The sequence below is a fragment of the Sander vitreus genome, chromosome 7 (genome assembly GCF_031162955.1).
Source record: "Sander vitreus isolate 19-12246 chromosome 7, sanVit1, whole genome shotgun sequence".
NCBI classification, from domain to species: Eukaryota; Metazoa; Chordata; class Actinopteri; order Perciformes; family Percidae; genus Sander; species Sander vitreus.
In genome coordinates this window covers 23,246,003-23,269,222 of record NC_135861.1, presented here as the reverse complement: position 1 = coordinate 23,269,222, position 23,220 = coordinate 23,246,003, and the positions used below count along the sequence as shown (strand labels likewise).

At 40.0% G+C, this 23,220-nt stretch overlaps 1 protein-coding gene across 1 annotated transcript; it reads left to right on the top strand.

Moving 5' to 3' along the window:
* The first annotated feature begins 2,266 nt into the window (after positions 1–2,266).
* cacnb3a (calcium channel, voltage-dependent, beta 3a) lies at positions 2,267–21,769 on the top strand. Its single transcript, XM_078254007.1, has 14 exons — positions 2,267–2,347; positions 3,129–3,221; positions 12,745–12,864; positions 13,541–13,663; positions 13,762–13,877; positions 13,957–14,036; positions 14,152–14,171; positions 14,938–15,015; positions 16,033–16,091; positions 16,196–16,296; positions 16,389–16,540; positions 16,624–16,719; positions 18,464–18,634; positions 21,237–21,769. Exons 1-14 carry the CDS (start codon positions 2,267–2,269, stop codon positions 21,654–21,656), a joined length of 1,710 nt encoding a protein of 569 aa, XP_078110133.1. The 3' UTR covers positions 21,657–21,769.
* The last annotated feature ends 1,451 nt before the right edge of the window (positions 21,770–23,220 follow it).

The window sequence follows — 23,220 nt, the reverse complement described above, 5'->3', positions numbered from 1 at the left end:
AGAGATAGCTATCGTTAGCACTGTCAAAACTACAGCAGCAACAACAACTCTAATTTACATATGTATTTACATGTATTTTTAGGTGAAGAAATGGAAAACCTTGTAAATTAGTTTGAAGAACAGTTCATGTTAGTTAGCTTACTGCTTACCCACCGGAATTATTTCCTGACCAACTAGGTAAGTTAACGTTATGGCTGCAGTGGGGTCGTGTTTGCTAGCTAACAAACAAGTAAGTCTACGCAAAGTTAAATAACACCATTTTGGAGTTGGAAGTTGTATTTTTCACTTTATAACGTTCCACAGCCTAACTGCATACAGTCTCACTTAACTTAACACGTTTGGCCACTAGGGGCATCGGAGTGTCAAACCAACAGACACCTTCCTGGCTTATTTACGTTAGCCTTAAAAGTTGGTATGCTAACGTGTCAGCACCATTGACTGTAAAATTAATATTACAGTCTATGGTCAGCACATAGCGAACTGCCTAACGTTACTTACATCCAACAACAGACCCGACCGGAGCAACATCCCCATCGTGTTTCTAGGCACCTGATGAATGTAATGTTAGTGAAGTCCAAAATTCACAATCCTTTCAACTCCAATAACACCTGAGAAAATACCTGGGTCTTTTTTTCTTTAGCAGCTAGCTAGTTGCTAACTTAGGACAGCTCACACAAGTGTTGTCACAAATGTCTGATTAGGCCTCTAAGGACGGAGGTGGGAGTGTGTGCAGAGATCAGCTCACTCTCCTGGTAGTTTTGTTGCACCTGCTACTGACTATTTACAATATATCATTGTAATTAGTTTCTAGCAGTATGTGCTGTTTTTTCTTAAATATTTAAGTCTTTATTATGGACATGTACTACATTCCCAAGTGTACAATTTTGAGATACTTTACTTGAGTATTTCCATTTTATGTTACTTTATAGTTCTACTCCACTACATTTTGGAGGCAAATATTAGAGGCAAGTACTGTACATTTAGTACTGTACTAGTTACTTTGCAGATTCCGACTGTACAAAACACAAATCAACTAAGTTATGATTAAATAGGCTATTATAAATTAAGCTACCCAGCAGTATTTAAAGGAGCTGAAACTAACTATCTTTACCATTTGCAATATTAGTGATGCACACATTAATGCATCACTAATTATAATCCAATAATATATTTATTTCTTTTCTAAATGGAGCCATTTTGCATTATGGGTACCTTTTCTTTTTGAATAATACGTATGTAGCCTACTTTTAATCGAGCAAGATTTCTTACACTTTGGGCTATGATAACTTGTGATTGACATTTCTCACTATCTTCAGACTTTTTACAAACCAAACAATCAAGTAATCTAGAAACTCATCAGCAGATTTGTCCAATAATGTAATAATCATTAGTTGCAGACCATGTTGCAGACCTATACAAAGTTTTTTTTTTAAATAAATAATAGCTCCACCTCAACCAACTACAACAGTCACAGGGGGTATTTTTCTGCATTACTGCAGTACTTTTACTTTTAATACTAATACTAAAGTATATGTTCCTAATTATATGCAGGACTTGTAGGCAATTTGTAAGTGTAGAGTATCTTTACAATGCGACTGTGGTATTGCTACTTTTCCTTAAATAAAATATCTGAATACTTTTTCTTCCACCCCTCTTAAATGTTAAAAGAAAAGTGTTTTAATGATTATTGTATGTTTATCTGTTACCAAAAATCTCCCCTGTATTATGAATTCAAAGATCCACTCTTTGAAGAGCCCATACATATTTGACTGTGGTTGTTTGAATCCTCCTTTAACAAACAAATATTACACAAAAAGGGAACAGGGAACACGGTGATTATATAAACCAACATATTTAAAAAGAAAAAGAAAGTAGAAAGAAAAAAAATGGTATACTTGTCCCCTCTTGAATAGATTTTTGCGCCAGCTAAACCAACCTTGACACCCCCGGCAGAGACCACACATAGTACGGACCTGTATGGTTGTTCGAGCGATGACGCTCCAGTCTAATGGTTTATTTTAGCTCCGGCATTTTTCCTGCTCCCTTTACATTTTTACCCCCGATGTAGATTATTATTTTGTTTACCCTAGCTAGCTTTTTTATATCAGCTGGGCTCGGATACTAATCGCTTTTTTCCCCTCCTCCATATTTTCCGCTCATGCCGCTTCCCCCGCTGTCTTTACTGCATTTTAGATGTATTTTGTGTCCCTTGTTTCCTCCAATAACCCATGTCTGTGTGCATCCCGCCTCCCTGCGCTCTCAATAGATGGTGCAACTCAAAATGTCCAAATCGCTCGTAGATCCACTGTCTGCTGTGGAAACAGGCTCTCAATCGCACTATTTTCAGGTAAAAACACCACACTTATTACTCCTTTATTCACACATCTAACGAGTAAAGTGCGGGTGGGGAAAATGTTAAGCTAATGTCTTGCTACTTGTTGTTGAAATTGATGCGTTGCGATTTGGCAGCGAGCTACTTTTTAAAATATATTTATTTATTTGTTTTACCTCCGCCTTCACTGAAACTGCAGATTGATGCTTGATCGATGAAAGGCCAGTGGGTACGATCATCAAGTAGGCTCGCATATGGTTATTATGCCTCTCATACATAAACACACACACAGGATAAAATCTCCTTACATGTTGATACATTTGCTGCTTAAGTCTGATCAGGTCTTTTAATTCATTTTTATTATTTATTCCAATGCATTTATTTACACTAATATAGGAAACCAGCACATATCAGTAACATGAATAGCCTATATGTTTTATTTTATTGGCGTAAAGGTACAGGCTGAACATGACTCTGACTCACCTGTAGCCTAAATCTGCAGGGCCTGTCAGCACTCTCACTGCAACATCCACGCTGTCTTATTAATGGTTTGTGTCACAAGAGGCCTATAGGGAAAACCTGTCTCCTCTGTGCAGCTAGATTCATTTAGTCCTGAATTATATGTGATATTGGCAAAGCTACAGCTGATTTTACACAATTTCTCCCAAAATGTAGGCTTTTATTTTGTTAATATTACAAGAAAAAGCCTTAATCAGCATAGTGCAAACTGTTATCATGCTATCTTTCTATGTATCTTTCCTTATTCTTTCCCCCTTGTGTGTCTCTTTCATCACAGCTGCCCAGGAAGTTACCTAAACGCAAGAGCCGCTTCAAACGCTCAGATGGCAGCACGTCTTCTGACACAACATCCAGCTTCGTCAAACGGCAGGTAAAACAAAAGCTCCCGGAGCCATTTGTTGGCTTTCTTTTTCCTTATTTATGCATGCATTGTAGGCTACATCATGCAGTGGTACATCACAGTCACAGGCTGATTACCACACTGATTTGTCAGTGGGAGGGAAGAGCTGTTGCTTCTATGGAAAATGTAGGCCATGTTGTACTCTAAAGTCTGAATAAACCTGTAAGAGTTTAAGATGCTTTTTCAACGGAACAGGTGTCTCTGCATTGTTTTGTTGGCATTGGTGCAGCGCCTATGTATTTTTCTCAGGTTTAAACTATTGCTGGGGAATCAAGGATCCTCTTTTGAACTCACAATAGTTACAAAAATACATGTGTAGGTCGGTATTTATTATCGTGTTATACAATACATGAATTTTTCTGCTCTGCAGTTTTATCCAAAGAGCTGCCTCCTTAGTTTCAGTTGTTTTTTTTGCCCAGTAGAGAGCAGCAAAATACTTGAAAAATGGCAGTGAGTTACATCAAAATCCCAACACATGAGATTTGATGGTATCTGAGACAAAACTCTAACAGATATCTGAGCCTCATGGTGTAACTGCAGGACAAGACAGTTTAAATGTACCTCTATGTGTTTGTTTCTGAAGATGTATTTGATTTGATTTGGGTGTCAGGCTTTTAGTGTCACGGAGAGTCTAGCAGAGGGGAGAACTTGATCCCTGTACAAATTAGTTTGTGAGAAATCAAGAGATTTCACCGGGCCACAGAAGGACTGTGCATGCAGAGCTTATCCCAAACTGCTGCTAGATCCCGAGGTTCACGAGCCTCGACACATCAAAGAGGGAAAGTCAGGAGTTTGGAAGGAATCAAATATCCCTCCTCAAAAGGAGCCTGATGTTTCCTGCAGGCTTTTACAACGTCTGTAGAATATGTCTCAAGTATCCATTGAGTCTGGATCAGTTCATCTAGAGCTGAAACGATTAGAGCAGAATAGATTAGAATAGAATAAAACTTTATTGTTCAGCACTGTGGAATATTGTCTTTGGCCTGTCTGGCAGTTCATTAAAACATTAAAGCACACACACACACACACACACACACACACACACACACACACACACACACACACGTCACATAACACGATTGACAGTATGATATAGTTGATTAATCAATTAGTTAATAGACAGAAAATGAATCTGCAACTATTTTGATAATTAATTAATAATTTTAGGTCATTTTTCAAGTAAAAATATAAAAACCCTTCTTAGTTGTGAGGATTTGCAGACTTTTGTTTTACAAAACAAGTGATTTAACGTCAACCTGGACTCATGGAAAGAGTCAATTTTTGTAAGCCAAACATTATTTTTTATTTAAAGGTAATTTTTTGGGGGCTTTTCCCTTTATTTTGAAAGTGGATAGACATGAAAGGGGGAGAGAGATGGGGGGTGACATGCAGCAAAGGGCAGCAGGTCGGATTCGAACCCTGCGTTGCTGCAGGACTATTACTAGGTGAGCTAGAGGTCACCCCTTAAACCAAACATTGAATCGATTTTTTAAGAAAGTAATTATCAGATTAATCAATAATGAAAATAGATGTTAGTTGCAGCGTTTAAACTAGGGATGCACCAACACCGATATCGGATATCAGGCCGATACTGACTCAAGTAGCTGGATCGGCTATCGTGACAATGGGGCCAATCTATTCCATTCAATTCTTTATTATTATTTTATTAATAATACATTTATATCTATGCAATAATTTACTACATTTTGTTTTACAAAGTTAGGAAAGCGTTGTTTAAGTCAAGCCTGATGTTTGCTTACACACAGAATGATCACAGTCACTTCCACACAGTGAGGCATAAAGCTTATTAATTAAACCAGTGTTTCCCACACATAGACTAATTTGTGGTCACACACAATCAACACCGGCCGCCAAATATTGCGTTTCATTATTATTATTTTTTAAAGCTATTTAAAACACGCAGTGTATTCGTTCAGCTGCATGTCCTTTCACTGCTCTCCTCTGTCTCTCTGTCACTTTCACATAGGCTACACACACACACACACACACACACACACACAGCCCCTCCCCTCCGTGCACACAGCGTCTGTCTCCATGAAAACGAGAGAAAACGGCTGGCGAAATTCACAAGTTCACGAAAGGTTGGTAGCTTGTGAACACCTTTACACAATCACACATTAAAAAGTGCTATAAAAATATTTTATATTCTAAATACAATGTTGTCAGTGTGTTAATGTTGGAGTCCCGACCCGACTCTTAGCAAGCTTGCGCCTGCTTTAGAAAGTTAACTAGTCACAAGTTTGCGGTAAAATACAGTTGCATTGTCGAGGTCAAAACACTATATGTAGCAGCTGTGAATCAAATAATTTGCTTTAAATCTCATTTGATTATCGATTAATCATTTAAAGTGAGAATGTGTAACTTTTGAAAAAAGAAATAATTCAATCCTCCTCTTACAAATAAAAAGGTAAACTCATAAGCTCTGTTCCGCACACTCAGATGTTCACAAGGGCCCAATGTGATATCTTTGTATTGCTTGTTTTTTCACTTTATACTGTAGACCAAGCAGATATCGGCCAATTAGTTGATAATGAAAATAATTGTTAGATGCACCTTAATATCAACTGTTGCAGTTATATTCAATATGTCAATTTATATTCGAAATAAGAAAAAAGCTTAGCAAGCCTGCTGTTCAACATTCAAAACTGATGCATATTAAATAAATAATCTTAGTGAAATAACATTTAAACAGTTTGTTTAATGTTTTGTCCACTGCAACCAATGATTATTTTAATTATTATTATTTTCATCCCCTTGATTAATTGTTTAGTCTATAAAATGTTATGTGGAAAAGTCGTGAAAAACGGCCATCACAACTTCCCAAAACCCAAAGTGACGTCCTTGAATTGTTTGTTTTTAGTGGCCAACTGTCCAAAACCATAAAATAATTAATTTACTATCATATATGATACAAATCCTCATATTTGAGAAGCTAGAACCAGCAATTGTGCTTAAAAAATGACTCAAAATTATCAATTTTCTTGTTTTTGCAGCTCAAATCAAAATGTAGTTGAGAATTATGTGTGAAATGATGTAAAAGTAGTTGAAACACTTTATGATCAAAATAAAGTTCCACATTAAAATTCACTCATCAGGTTTTAAGGACTAGAGGCATGATATTTCTTTTCTTATCAGAACGAGTCCTTGCAAGCATTATGAAAAATACCTCAGTTTCATGCTTACTGTAGCACCATTAGTGTGATGGAATGTGGAGCAGTCTAACTGAGAGATGTTAGTGAGAAGGAGGAGGGAAAAAAAAGGGCTGAGCAGACATCTTCTTCAGGCGGGGACATTAGTTATCCTGATCGGGGAGCTTAATGACAATCTCCAGATTTCCTGAGAATATTGCACGGCTTAAAATATTCATGAAGCTCATTTTGAGGGCCTCAGGCGATGTGATGTGTGGGTTTATTGTTCACACAAGCACCTTTTAGTTTCTTTTCTATCATTATACCTTCTCTCTCTGCACGCAAAACAGGCACCCTGCACCCCAAAGGTGATATGATAAAGTGTTTCATGCAGAAGGAGTAGATTTGTGATAGGGGTGGGGTGTCTATGGAGGTGCAGTGGAGTATGACTCATTTCTGCAGCAGGATACAATAAGCAGTATGCTGCCATAAGTGTGGATATATGTACTATATGTAGGACATGAGGGGTTGAAACAGGAGGACAAATCTTGAGCTGTGTGTTGTGATTATGTCAGCTTTTGTTTTCTTTTCCACCTGTGCATGTTAAATTGGACTTAATAACCAAGAATGGGATGTAAATTTAGAGAGGGGGTTTGATCAAGTGACGCAAAAAGCTGCGTTGGTTGTGTGTGTGTGTGTGTGTGTGTGTGTGTGTGTGTGTGTGTGTGTGTGTGTGTGTGTGTGAGGATGGGATGAGGTGGGGTAAGAATAGAAAAGAGGTGTTGCCCGGCTCCAGTGCAGGTCGTCCCTGGTTAGGGGATGGGACACAGGACAGTCTGTCTGCATTTTACAGCATGTAGTGTATAGAGAGAGGGAGGGACGGACAGCAGCATCACCACATTAACTGAGTAAGTACAAATGACTCTCAACACAGTCAGCGCCTTCTTCGCCCCGTATGAAACCCCTTCTCTTCCCGTCTCCCTCGTTCATCTCTTTGTAGCATTTCCATCGTATTGTCGCCGCTCCTCTCTGTGTCTTTTCTTTGTCTTCCTCGCCTCCCCCTTTTCAAAAAAGCTTTTGTTTCTTTCATTTCTTTACCTGCTTTACTTTTTGATTGCCATGATCCTGTGTGTGCGCTCTTCACAGTTCCTCGCTGACTCTCGTGATTGATCTATTTGACACACAGTATGCCTGATCTTGACTTTGATATTGATGTAACCACAGAGTGATTCATTGCATTGTGTATCAGAGAGCTCTGTGTATATGTAACTTGCTGACATTGAATTATGACCGCAAAGTTAATCGAACACCTTTTGAAATGGGATATTTGGCTACTGGATTTCCAAATCACTGGAGCTTGCAGGGTTTTTTTGTGTTTCAGCCTCCTGAATAATGTATTCTGCTGTTGTGCAGAATCTCCTTCCTGCAAATAAAGCCAGAGAACTTTGGTTTTAGCATTAGCATGCACATGATTTCAAATAACATACTGTTTTGTGCATTTTAAATCCATTTATTGCGAATAATATATATTCAACATTACATCATTTTGAGTTGTGTCTTTCCTGCTATTTAGGTACCCATTGTTGTTGGCCATGCTAGCATTGTAGCTCCAGGCATGGCAACATTGATCTGGCGGTCAGTTTACCACTTTGGTCCAGACTGAAATATCTCAACTATATGATGTTCTATACAGACATTCATGAATCCCAGACAATGAATTGTAATAACTTTGGTGATCCTGTAATTGTTCATTCAGCGCCATCATCAGGTCAAACGTTCAATTTCTCCAATACTTTGGTTTATGAGCAATGCTAAACAATGCTAAGCTAGTACAGTGAACATGGTAAACATTATACCTGCTAAACATCAGCATGTTAGTATTGTCATTGTGAGCATATTAGCATCCATAGCATGCATTCATTTAGCTGAAAGCACCAGTGTGCCTAAAGTGGCCAGTATGCTTCAACAGAACTGCTTGTCGGACCGTTGAACATCTTCAACCAGTTAGTCTGTTCGTATAGTCTCGCATTGCCAGCCCTTTCTCTACAGCGCTGTGGAGTAAGGTCTGGCTACACAACATATACATTCCGTTATAGGAGAAAAAAACACTCAGTTTGCATTTTTTTAAACCAATCAAAATGGTCTTGGGCGGCGCTAAGCTCCACGCAGCAACGGTGGCTCTGCAAAATGGTCTTGGGAAGGAACTTGTTTTGGTGGAACATTTGCACCCCGCAAAAGAAAATGCCACATACAATATTAAATGTTCACATATAGTGAACATACTGTAGTTAACTGTTCACACAATACAGTAACGTGAGCTATTTAAATTAGCTGGATACATGGTTAAACGTAATTTGCTCTTACCAGTGTATCGCCGTGTGTATTTTGTCCATAGCAAATCCCCACCAATCTGTCCCTAAATGTCCCAGTTAGATAGTAAATGCCGTAAATATATTCTTTGTAAATCTTTACAATCATGCCCTTAGAGAACCAAGCAGGCCTGCCTTGTTGCATGATCCAAATGTTCTTCAAAACTTGCCATTTTCAGCGTGTAGCTGGCTAGCACAAAGTTTGTTTTTTCCCGAAGGGAACGGAGTTTGATGTTTGACAGTTTTGTTGTTGATCCAGACTAGGGTTTGTATAATGTCTACTCTGTACTGTTAGGAGGGTAGACTGGTTATTGGTTCACCAGTATTATCAGCTGATACTTAAAAAAACAGATGTACGATATGGACAAACTTTTAGCTGATAAGGCTCTAGTTAATTACGTATATATGACAATGACAGAAAGGGCAATAAGTATCTGGAGTATTCCATAGTTTGACATTACCTAGAACTGGTGTGGCCCTTGACCAACAAGCACTTTGTAAGCTGAGCTGTGCTTTTATTTAAACTTATTGTTTATAAAGCAGACACACTCCAGTTTTTTCCTTCTTTTAAATTATCTAAAAGTTGTCTAGAAAGACGTGCTGCTGGCACTACAAAGTAGAGGACTTAAAAACACTAATCTCCATGTAATGCTGCATGACTGTCAGACCTAACTTTAGTGAGCTTAAAGCAAGTGAATGACAACAAGTCAACCCAACCCTGTCAACATCAGCTCCCTTTGGTCCAGTAGAGCTTTCCTTAAATATCCAATAAGTAATTTTTGGACTATAACAATTGGAGGTACTTACATATATAACTGAGTAGTTAAAGTTATAAATAAAAGGGTTCAAAAACATTATTGATATAAACTAATGTAACTTAAAGTGGTGATTTATATTAAGAATGGATGAAATTTGGATTTTGGACACAACAGGCAGTTGTACACTACCCGCTCAGCACCAAACAGCAGACAGACACAGTTAGTGGCTAGCTGGTGAACATAGTGGAGCATTTAGCAGCTAAAGAGCCAGATGTTTCCCTCAGGAGTTGGTGGAGAGCAAACCAGAGCTAAAAGGAGAAAGAATATTGAACTTCTTGACTTGGATTCATCAGGTTGACACAAACACCACTCCAAATGAATGCTAAAGTTGCTCCATGTCTGCTGGATCTCTACAAACTGTTAAACCAGTGAACAATGTATCAGTAAGATCATAGAAATCCCCTGCTGTTCTGTCCCAAGATTAGGATGACTTGGTCCTCTCGAGGACTCGACTAGCTGGATGACACACTTCCTTGTTGGCCCCTCCCTGTGGAGTTGAGGCCATCAGTGTTGCAGTGTGTAAAGAATAATCACAGAATAGGAAGGAACAGAGTTAAATTTAGCCCCCAGGCGGGGACATTAGCTGTAAAAAAAAAAAACACTAAAAGAAAACTAAAAAACAAGACATCCTCAGAGCAGACGATAAAGATGTACTCAAATCATTACACTCTGCATTGCAGCTCAGCTTCACCTGCAAAATACACTGTTTTCTGTTCAGTTACATTTGTGGTAACACTGTTTTGTTTTAGTATTTGACAAGTAGCCAGTGTGCAGCAAAGGTCCACAGCCTCATGTCCAAACATTAATAATGAACAGCAATCACAGCCCAGGAAGCTCTCTGTGTTCTAACATCATGAAACAGCTCTCTGACATAACGCCTTTCACTTGCACCCACCACCATATTTATTCCACTTTTATGTCTGTGTGTGTTTGAGCGCGTTCCCAGTGAAGACAGGGAAACCGTCACAGTGAGAAACATTCTGATTCATGTCTTTATCAGGCTCTAGCGCCGTCCTCTTTATCAGCCAGGTATGCAACTCTCTGACCGCCTCTATCTGTGTGTCTCTGTCTTCTCGTGCCCCCATCACCGCCTCCCTCCTGCTGTGTTTTCCCTCTTTTCTTCTATCTGCGATGAGGATAGATATCTAGGTCTCACTCCACTCCTTCATAGCATTTTATTATGTTCTAATCTCATCTTCCCCTCGAGATAGCCTCGCTTTATCTTGTCGTATAAATCGTTTATACACTCTCTCGTCTCTCCATCACTCAGTCACTCTCCGTCCTCGTAAACATCCTTCTCTTTTCAGTATATCTTGTCAACGATATTCAACAACCCCCCACACACACACACACACACACACACACACACACACACACATACACACACACACACACACACACACACACACACACACACACACACACACACACACACACACACACACACACACACACACACACACACACACACACCACCACCACCTCTTCTTTCTATCTTTCCCGTTCTTCCTCACCCTCCTTTTCTCTCTCGGTGCTGCTCTGGCACTGGTGCAGTGTTGCCTTGCAGAGCTTCTGAGTGCTAGAAATCAGATCTAGTTATCTAACATAGACACACACACACACACACAGGAAAAAAATAAACGAGGAGAGGTGTTCGCTTGCCATTTCTCTGGGGCTTGAAGTGGTAAAAATTATTTTGGATTATATGTATGCATTCTGAAGTGCAGAGAAAGCTAAAGGTGGTGGTTGTTTTTCATGTCTGGGCACTTCTTTTTTTCCGTATTTTGAGCCTGAATTTCCTTTTGTTGTGCCGTTTGCTAATTGGTCCTCCAGAGGATTCGTTTGTATATGTTGGCAAGATGGATGACCAGGACTAAATCTCTGCACTCTGGAGGAGAGGACAACCAAAGTGAAAACTGTATTATGTGCTGTTTTTTAGTTTCTTTACACCTTGCTTTATTTGCAAGAATATGTTAGTTACCTTTATCTGAGTGTTTTCTCGTCTGTCTCATTCATCACTTTTATTCTTTTTCTTTCTTGTTTGTCTCCTGTCTCACCTCTCGCTCACTCTCTCTCTGTTGCCTGACTTGGGTTTGTTTTTGCTGCAGCAGTACTCTTTACTGACAGATTCAAGACTGAATTGCTTCAGAGAAGCCAAATAGATACCAAATATAGGAGAGATCACACACCAAACTAGAACACCACTTCATATTCTTCTCCTTTTCATGTTCTTCTCTTTAGAAATCAGCATCATGGTTACTGTCTTATTCTCACTATTGATTGAGTATTTGTTTTGGCTACAAAATGCCTATAATAATTTACCAAAGTCCATGGTGTTATTTTCAAATATCTTGTTTTTTCTTGTTAACCGTCAAAAACCTAAAGACATTTAGGTTACCTTTTATTTAAGACAAATAAAGGCGAAATGACTTCACATTTGAAATGCTGGAACCAGTGATATTCTGCCATTTTTGCTTCAGAAAAGATTTGAACGATTATGAGAGTCAATTAAATAACTAATCGATTCAGCTCTACAGCTTCTGACACAGACATTTAAGTAAATAACCACAGGAAACTTAAATAAAAGGTAGCAGCAGCACCTACGAAGCGATCTTCACCATTTTACTTTGTGTAAAATGTCTCTTTGTGTGCTTTTATCTGTCGCTTTTAAGCATACCGTGCTAGCCATCCCTGGGATGTGTCCTTAAACCTCTTACAATGAAAAATGATAAGCAGCATATATTTTGCTAATGAGGAGCTGTCCTTGGAGAATAAACATGGGGAACAGAGGATGTATATGTGCTGCACTGTGGGGGATGATGGAATGGATTGGGGCCAAGAAGGAGAGAAGAGGAAGCAGTTGCCTCCTTTGTGCTATATTTGGTCTACCAGAGGATGGCTGGTGTGGGAGAGCAACGCATTGTGTTGTAGATACATGAATCTGTTCATGAATACAGACACGTATTTGCATGCACACCTGCACACAAAGACTACAGAACAGAAAGACAGATGAAATCATGAACAGCGACAGTAGATCTACCTATGTAACCTCATAGTTGTATGCCTCAGTCATCTTCACATGACTAGATGGTCCTAATGTAAGAAATGATTAATTACGGTACAAATAATATTTCCACCTCCGACTCTCTCCTGACAGGGGTCGGCTGATTCGTACACCAGTAGACCGTCGGATTCAGACCTGTCAGCAGAGGAGGACCGCGAGGCGTATCGGCGTGAAGCCGAGCGCCAGGCACAACTGCAGCTCGACAGAGCTAAGGTACGTCATACAGGGATTTACACTACTACAAACTGTAGTGTTTTAACTGTTTTATAAGTCAAAATATGGAGAGGTGAAGTCTGGAGTCACGTGTAGGCCTCTACTGCTCCAGAAGAACTTTCATACATGTCTCATACCTCCCGAATGTACGAAATATGGAAAATTGTCTCCCAGTGTTTGTCACTGTTACACACTACAGGATGATCCAGTCTCAGTCACAAAGACCAGTAGAGTTGCTGTGAACTGACCTCTACTCTAAACTTACTATCTGTAAAGAATTATGAACCAAAGACATAATTTAGTCAAACAAAAGAGTTTAAATCTACAGTACATCAACAGCCAAAATGCTGTTTTTAGTGTAAACCAGAGGTGGGAAACAAATTGTTTTGCAAATCTCAAGTAAATCTCAGATCTTGGCTATAAAGTCCAAGTGCAGATCAACAGGTCCCATGTCAAGTCCAAGTCAGAGTGGATCAAAGTATATGTGTTGTCAGAAAAATAATGAGTTGATTAGCTGCACTCTTTTTAGTTAGTGTAATTTTTCATCTTTGGGCTTAGGGCAGATATCAAGTCAAATCAGAAGTCTAAAGTCAGCAGATTCATGACTGAAGTCCAAACCACATGTTTGTACTGCAGTTTCCAACACTGACAAGTGTTTTTCGTATTGTTTGTACAGTCCAAACCTGTAGCGTTTGCAGTAAAGACGAATGTGAGTTACTGCGGAGCTCTGGATGAGGACTGTCCTGTCCAAGGAGCTGCAGTCAATTTTGATGCCAAAGACTTCCTGCACATCAAAGAAGTGAGTGATTATCTGTTGTTATTGGTGATGCACACCTTCATTACATTAAAACAAGATATATGTGACATGGTTCTGTTTTGTCGTATTGAACTTAACAGAAGTATAATAATGACTGGTGGATCGGCCGGCTAGTAAAAGAGGGAGCAGACATCACCTTCATCCCCAGCCCTCTACGACTGGAGGCGATGAGACTTAAGCAGGAGCAGAAACAAAGGTCAGTTAATAGTATCAAACGTCTCAGAGGACTCATTTCCACAATATAAGTTTGATCATTTAGTGTGTTGTTGTTGCAGGAAAACAGGGGGTAACTCCTCGAGTTTAGGGGACATGGTGACTGGGAGTTGGAGGACCACACCGCCATCTGCAGGTGAATGTAAGTATTACAAGTCTTTCTCTTATTTATGCTGGAACAAAGGACAGACTTTTTCCTCTGCTGTCTTCTTCTTTCGTATTTCTTTTATTGATTGTTATTTCCTTGTTTTCACAAGCCAAACAGAAGCAAAAACAGGTAGGTTTTGATACTTTAAGATGACAGCATCATCAGTTATAAATACACAGTTTTTGCCTTTTTTACTTTGAGGGGCGTTTCAGGGTATCTGCAGGTCTTGAAAAGTCTTGAATATTTGTCTTGCCTGCTATAGACTAACATTAGTTATATATTTCATGAACAAGCTGTTGGGAGACATTATACCTATATATTACTTCTTATACAGTATATCTATAAACTACAAGTGTGACGGTGGATTGTGCATGTGCAAGGCTGTTTAACCGTTAACCGTTATTATGTATTATTATTATTTTGTTATTACTGCTAGTCACAGTAGCTAGGAAGCTCATCGTCTCATAATAGGCAAGTATCCATTTAGCAAATAAATGGCATACTGTGAATCAGTCGATTAGTTTTTCTGCCACTTATCTGGGTCCAGGTCAAGTTAGTGGATTAATAATATTACTAAGAATCATATACAGCTAGAATGTACTGACATACATGTGATATAAATGTTGATCAATTCATGTACTTATTAAATAAGTATAGGCCTTATTGCCCCTACTGGTTTTACATCATTTGTTGACTGTTACGACCGTGAAAAGGTTATTACATTTAATTCTAAGTGGTACTTAAAAGTCCTCAATCTAATTTGATTAACTCTGCTGAAACCCTGATAAATTCTGTTTTAGCTTTTCACAACAAACAAACCCAACCCCCATCATTTCTAACACCCGCGCTCTCTGTTCTTCATCCCCCTCCCCTCGTGGTCCCCTATTTCTGGCAGGAACACGTTCCTCCCTACGACGTGGTGCCCTCTATGAGGCCGGTGGTCCTCGTGGGACCATCGCTGAAGGGCTATGAGGTCAGCCTCCCCCATTTCACCTCCAGCAGACAGAGAATGACTCTCACTCTTTTCGCTGATAAAACTGTTCCTGCATTGCTGCAATTTGTTGTCTGAGATACTAAGGCAGAGATATATATATAATTTTTGGGCATTTTAGGCCTTTATTTATATAGGACAGCTGAAGATGAAAGGAGAGAGAGAGAGGGGGGGAATGACATGCAGCAAAGTGCCGCAGGTTGGAGTTGAACCTGCAGCCGCTGCATCTAGGATGAAGTATATACATATATATATATATATATATATATATATATATATATATATATATATATATATATATATACCAGGTGAGCTAGCCAGGCACTCAGGCAGAGATATTTTACTTCTGGAACCTGTTCATTACATATTCTATTAATCTTAAAATTGTACCTATTATTTAACTTATTGTCTTCTTATCTCTGTAAAGGGCCGAGCCCTCAAAGAGGAAAGTTTTAATACAGCATACTCTTTCTCGGGTATATTTTGATAGAAAAATGAATACTTCTACAACTTTACATTTGCATACAATTTGCAATTGTCCCACTACATTTATTAATTAATTTGTTATCATACAGATCATTTATGATAGATTTTAGATATAAAGATTAAGACTAGAAATGATGTCCTGGAAAATGCTTAACTTATTATCCAATCAGAAAATTAGGATATGAATTTATTTGATCAGAGATTGATTACAAATACAGCATACATACATACAAAACATGCATTGTGTTTTCAGTGGATACTTTAGTACTCTTACTCAAGTAATTCTTTTCATGCCTACTTGTACCTTTTCTCAAGTTCTTGTTTTTATAAAGTAACAATACTTTTACTTGAGTACACTTTTTGAGTATTCTACCAATGTACTGTCATACATTGAAAGAAGATTGTCTTTTATCTGGTTGTTTTGGTATCCTGACGTTAAATCAAAGCAAACCATAATTTATTTTGGAGTTCTGTTTAAAAAGTCTGTCTCTTACCTCTCATCTTCCCACCTAGGTGACGGATATGATGCAGAAAGCTCTTTTTGACTTCCTGAAACACAGATTTGAGGGAAGGTCAGTAAAATGGAGTGATTAGAGAATAATCTCCGTAGACGTAGAATGTTGGGCCTTCAATAAATCTGATCACAGCATATTTTTCCTCTCTATATTTGCGGCAGAATCTCAATCACACGTGTAACTGCTGACCTGTCTTTAGCCAAGAGATCTGTCCTCAACAAAAGACCCATAATGGAGAGATCCAACACTCGCTCCAGCCTAGGTGACTAATGTCAGCATGAAAACTCCTGAAATCTTTGGGAAGAAAGAAGCAATGAGTTTAAACTAAAAATCTAACGTGTCTTGTCTGTGCAGCGGAGGTTCAGAGTGAGATCGAGAGGATATTTGAACTCGCCAAAACCCTGCAGCTGGTGATTCTGGACGCGGACACCATCAACCATCCCGCACAGCTAGCCAAAACCTCCCTCGCACCCATCATAGTCTATGTGAAAGTTTCCTCACCAAAGGTACAGTAAGTTACTTCACTTATGGATTTTAGCTGCCTCATCTTCCTCAACCTTTAACGATATCTTTACCTTTTTTCTCTCAGGTGCTCCAGAGGCTGGTCAAATCCAGGGGAAAGTCTCAGAGCAAGCACCTGAATGTGCAGATGATGGCTGCAGACAAACTCTCTCAGTGCCCCCCGGTGAGTCCAGGGTGTCTTTCTAGTGCTGTACTGTTTGGTTGTTCCTAATCAACCTGGGCAATATGAATATCTTTTATGAACATACTTAGTTAGTTGATGAATAGGAAGAAGGAAGGTCCAGATTGAAGAATGAATAGTGAATAGTCCAGAAAACCATTAGATGCCATTAAATTGTATGTAGCCATTAAGGGAGCCCATAGGATTAAGCCTACTGACTTCGGTGATCCCCTGACTTTTTCTCCAGCACCACCATACAGTTGACATTTTTGGTCTTTATTAAAATACCTCAACAACTATTGGATGGATTGCCATAAAATGTGGTATATGCATTGTCAAAGGGGTGAGTGTGAGGCAGCAATGGAAGGACCTAAATGCAGACAATGCAGACCAACAGCAACAGTAAAAGTTCAGGGCGTTATCGCAAAAAATAAAAGTACATGAGTTCACTGGCATGGGTAGAAAAGTACAAACAGAAGTTGTATTGAGTCCATGGGACAGCAGGAATGGTGCAAGGAAAAGCGCAGGCAGGTAGGTACAGACAGGGTTCAGATACAGGTCCAGGTAACCGGGTATCGGATACAGGTACAGGTCTAGGTAGTCTCGCTTTGCCAGACCCTCCTCCAAAACGCGCTGAAGGAGGGTCTGGCTACTCCACATAGCATTCAGGGATGGGAGGGAAACGTGCTCTGGTTTAATCAGATTGGACAGATAGTCTAGCTAGCTGTCTCAATTTACCCTGCAGAGATCTGTGGAGCAGTTAACAATAGTCATCATAAATCCACCCAATTTAAAATTCCAACACAAAGAAAGCGAAAGGAAACGGAAAATACATACATCCGGCGGAATTTCCTACAGCACCGGAGCAATATAGACCAAGATCTAGGTAACAGAGGCTCGAAAGCAATGACCCTACCTAAGCCATAAAACCACATTAAGTGAATGTCACTTCCCTTAAATTGCATCCCCGGTTCCTCCACTTGCTTCCCTTCCTCGCGTCTTAGTCCATCCCACCAAGGAAGAATGAGAGAGACGGAGGAAATCATGGGAGGAGAGAGGAAACGAGGAAATGTGTTTTTAGAGGGATGAGACGTCCTTTCCTCTGGAGCGTCACGTCAATTTGTCAGCTGTATGGGCAGAGTTAGCAATGTCCATCTGCACGGATTCCGGGAAGGCTGCTCTCGTGTGCCATCGCTCCTCGGGGTAGAAATAAGGGCTTTAAGAAGGCCTCCACGAAGGAGGGACAGAGCCACGTCCCGTTTGACCGAGGAGCTATCACATAAGGGAAATGAGGTGCACCTACGGATGATCGGACAGGAAATGAGTGGAAATGGGCAGGTTCACTACTGCAGAGCTGATGAGGGAAGGTAGAAAAGTCTGAGGGCATCTGGTGGACAGGTAAAAAATGACAGTTTAGTTAGGGTAGTGGGAATGTGGCTGGAGGGATTGAGGCAGAATGTGACACACATTCATTTCCCCCAGAGAATGAATTATAATAATTTTGATCCGCTGACCTTTTTATCCAGCTTTCTATCTTTTTTTTTTCTGACCGATCTGGTCAGATAGTGTAACAATAATATGATCTTTACAAACATGATAAAAAAAATACTACTTCCGTGGATATATTTGCCATTACATAATACGCTGTTTGCCAAGCTGTACACCTTTACAGTGAACTTTTGTACCACACAATGTTGGCAGCTGCTTGAGGTGAAATTATTTCATTTTTCTTTTTGTTTATTTGCAGGATATGTTTGATGTCATTTTGGATGAAAACCAGCTAGAAGATGCATGTGAGCATTTGGCTGAATACCTGGAGATCTACTGGCGTGCCACTCACCTCCCAGGCAACACCCCTCTTAACCCCTTATTGGAGAAGAGTCTAATGACCCCGCCTTCTGCCATCTCGAGTCTACAGGTGAGTTTGTCTAAATCTGTTTAAAAAGCACTGTTTAAATACTGTTTTAAGACTCTTTAAGTAGGAATCCTGTTTTGAACATGTTGAATGGTGTCACTGTCTTTACCAGCTCTTCCCATCTCAGATTCTCACTCCTTTGTTTTGATTTGATTGTCTCCGGTTGTCTTGTCTGTCCTGTCACTCATCCATGCTTAACATTTTTGCAGTTTTCTGAAACACAGGAATTAATTGAGTGACCGCTTACAAAATGGGGTGAGTAGTAGGGTTTATATATGTATGTATATATATATATATATATATATATATATATATATATATATATATATATATATATATATATATATATATATTTATATTTGCACTCTAAACCCCAACAATCCCCTCTTACGCACCTGTACACAACACAGCGGCTGAGACAGTGAATGAACAGCATTTTATTCATTCAGATCTCACCACAGAAAAGATTATGTTTTTTCGTCATGCATCCTGCCTCCTTTCCTTTAGTTGATGGTCTCAGGTGAATCACTGCTCCACAAGGAAGGAGGAAATTCACAAAGCAGCTCCAATTTAATACCATAACTGAGAACGTCATGTCTGAAAATTAGAAAACGTTTGTATGAATTGTCGAAAATCGGACCATTGTTCTCTATTTTCAATCGGGGTTGATCCTTTTCCAAGCATGCTTTGTGAATAATGCCCCCGCTCACAGTGGCGCATAACCCTATCTTGAATGACAATGCTAATTAAAAGCATATGATGATGATGTATTCACTGGAACTAAATGCAATTTACACAACAATAAACTGAGACCATAACATCAGCACAGAAACATTTTATGTTCTGTAATAACTTCCTAACCATTCATTCAACTGTTTCACTGGCATTTCTTTTGTTCGGTGTCTGTAGTATTAATCTGTGTACATGCAGACAAAACACCATAAACTAAAAAGGACTTTGAAGAGACTTTGCAAACACTGCTGCATGCCAATTATTCAAAGGGATAGTTTGGATTTTTTAAAGTGTGGTTGTATGAGCTACTTATCCATAGTCATTTTATTACGTACAGTCGGCACACGCCCAGTTTGTAGAAGCAGGCAGGAGTCCCAGCATGAAAGTTAAACAATGTACTGCTGTGGATGGGGGCAGCAGCTAAATGTATTTTAGCCACCTAAAAAAGAGCCATCTTGTGGCCGGGTTGGTTCAGTGGTAGAGCAGGCGCACATGTGTGTACACTGAGAGGTTTATGCCTCGACGCAGAGGTCCAGGGTTTGAATCCGACCTGTGACAATTTCCTGCATGTCTTCCCTTTCTCACCTAGCTCTCCTGTCAAAAATGAAAGGTGGAAAGCCCCAAAAAATAAACTTAAAAAAAAAAAGACCCATCTTAAAAAATAATATCAGTTTAAAGCAACACTATGTAACTTTTCTCTCTTCGGTCCCCCTACAGGTTGTCTCATTGGAACTACAGCCACGCGAGCTGTAGTTCCAATGAGACAACCTGTAGGGGGACCGAAGAGGGAAAAGTTACATAGTGTTGCTTTAAGTGTACACTATATTTAGAATATTTTCACCATTTTACCTTGCTGTCAGACAGCCCTGGTTAAGTTGACGTGGGGGGGGGAACTGAAGCCGTTCTACGCTCTCGTCAAAGCCACCAGAATCCATTGATAAAAACCGTAAATTTACCTCGCAGAACACGAGAGTTGCTGGTCTACACCTGTCTCAATCAGTCAGTTTGTTGTGTTATTGTGTGGCTTTGGTGTTTTAAAAGGGTTAGGATCTAACAAACCTAACAAATGATCGAGGCAGCGGTAGACCATCAACTCCCGTGTTCTGCAAGGGGGAAAAAAAAAATCAGTTTTTTGTCAATGGAGTCTGGTGGCTTTGGCGAGAGTATAGAACAGCTTCAGTTACCCCCACATTAACTTAAACAAGGCTGCCTGACAGCAAAGTAAAATGTATGTCTTGAAACACTGACATGCCCATATCTAGGTTGAAACAGTTACTGGTCACTGGGATTATTCCTGCTGGTTGTACTGGGTGTAAAGAGATTTCTTCCTAAAGCGACTCCAATGTAAAAGATGGTAAACAAAAATGTTTATGAAATGAATGATCAAATTAAATATTTGGTTAAATATCTTTCTCCGCTGCAGCTCAGCAAGAAAGCACTGTCTGTAAAAACACAACAACAGATTATTTATTTTACCAATTAACTTTAGCTGAAGCCTCATTTTAGTTTCAGCTGAATTTTGAACTTCTCCTACATTGCAAATAAAAAAAACCTTTAGGAAGTTGATGTGTTTGCAGCCAGTGTGGACAAGAGGAACAATTGCAGCAACCGATAACTTTTGTAATGTACATATGGGCATGTGAATGTTATTTTAAGATTAAGATTTCCTTCAAAGTTCAAAGTCCTTGATGTAGTGTTTGCATTATTTTGTCTACCCTCTGTGTGTTTGCCGTCTATGAAAACTGTCTACGATGTTCTGTTAACAGAAAGTCTGAAGCTGCTTTGAGATGTTGTCCTGTTTTCGGGAGCTTTCTTTTGACTCTCTTTCTCCCTCCCCCCCTCCCCCCCTTCCATGGTGACTCAAATCCTCCAGAACAAGAACCAGCCGCAGCCCTGTGAGGCCGTGGGCTTGGAGGGTGAGGAGGAGGAGGCGGTTGAGGAGGCCCACTCCCCCCTGGAGCAGGACAGTCTTATGCCGTCTGACGAGGCCAGCGACTCCCTGTCTCGTGGCCGGAGGGGGAGCCCGTGCCACAGGGGGGGTGCGGAGGATGAAGAGGAGGAGGAAGAAGAAGAAGAAGAGGAGGAGGAAGAGGAGGAGGATGAGTTTGCCTCCCCCTGCCATGCTCGCACATACAGGGACATGTACCCCCCTCACCGTGGGCACACTGGCAGTGCCCACAGTGCCAATGGGCACGAGTCACAGGACAGGCTGCTCCAACGTGAAGCTCAGCAAGGTCACAACCAGAGGAACAACCGCCAGCGCAGCCGCCCCTGGCCCCGAGACACCTACTGAGGAACACGCCCCCCCCCCCCCCCCCCCAGGCCCTCCGACTGTCCTACGTTCCCAAACAAACAATTTAGAGATGAAAAAACTTGCACCAAAATTAGCTCCAAATCAGAAACAGATGCCCCGTTATTAAGTAGACAACTTTAGGTCTATTTTTTAAGAATTTCGAGTCACTCTCTTCCAGACTCCAAGTTATAATTTATCTTTAGGGGATGCACTGACTTCTCCAGGGTCATGTAATTCAGATTAAAGTCAACAGGGCTACTCACCTCTGCAATGGAAATGTTTCAGGCTACCAACTGTAGGCAAACTCAAACTTTAGCTGCTTTGCCTAAGGTTTCTCTATTGTAGGATGTCTCATATACTGGCCTTAAAATTCCTAAGACTTTTAACTATCTTTACTATTGCATGTATGAGTATAATTATTTTAAAACTATTTGCACATTAACGTCAGAACAGGAACAGAATGATCTTTACGGATAAACTAATGTAGGAATGTCTACTGTTGAATCCATTTATGGGAAATAGTAATGCATTTGATCACAATGTATATACTGAATGGGCACCTGGTTTTGTTTCATTGCTACTATATTTGTTTGATTTTGTTAATATGGACATGTTTGTTGTTTCAGAAAAACGTTGCCACCCATGTGTTCACTCATTATACTCTGAAGACGGTGAATGGAGACACACACACACACACATCAGACTGTTTTGAGTAAGCGGTATGAAGCTGCAGTACAGCGTCAGTGTCCCCTACAGTACAGTGTGTTCTGGGCATCACTCGCCTTTGCTGTTGCACAATCACTTAAACACCTCGAAAAAAAGAAAGGGGAATGTTATCTTTTAAAGGGTGAATTATTTGCCAAACTTTGCTTGTTTACATTGAATCCTTCACATATTATTAAGCACATGCTGCACATGCTGCAGCTCCTCTTCAAATCTTCAGAGAATGTAAGCTTGCATGCCTTTTTGCACCTCCAACACCACCCGGTGTCTCCAAACCCAACCGATCGCCCTGTAATTCGATTGTAGCACGTTATTGATTGTAGCATCCACAGTTTCTACACTTAATCTCACTCCCCTTGTATGTCTTTGCCAAACATTGCGTCACGTACTGCAGTTTGATTTGATTTTTATCAAAGCAGATCCTCAGGTGTAAGTCCTACACACTCCTCGCGCTCAACTCCACGTAACGAATGTGTCGTGCTCCCGAAGGACTCGTAGCACCCGTGACACGATGTCATTCTGTTTCTGCACCATCATTAGTCCATGAGCCGATGAGGAGTTGGACGTGATGCAGACGAGCAGCGACCCGCTTCATGAAATGGGGTCGATACTGTTAACAGCCGGCTCTAGGAATTACTGGTTTACTGCTTCCATGTCTCACAGGTATCTCTATCTAGTGTTCTGTATATTTTGAAGAAAAAAAAAAAAATCAGCATGATTGAAAAAAAAGAAAAGAAAAAAAATCTATGCAAGTGTTGCATGAAATCTGATTGTTTCTTTTTACAATTAAGTATTTCAGTAATGCATTGATTCTGATTCTCCTCATTGTCTTGTAGTGATA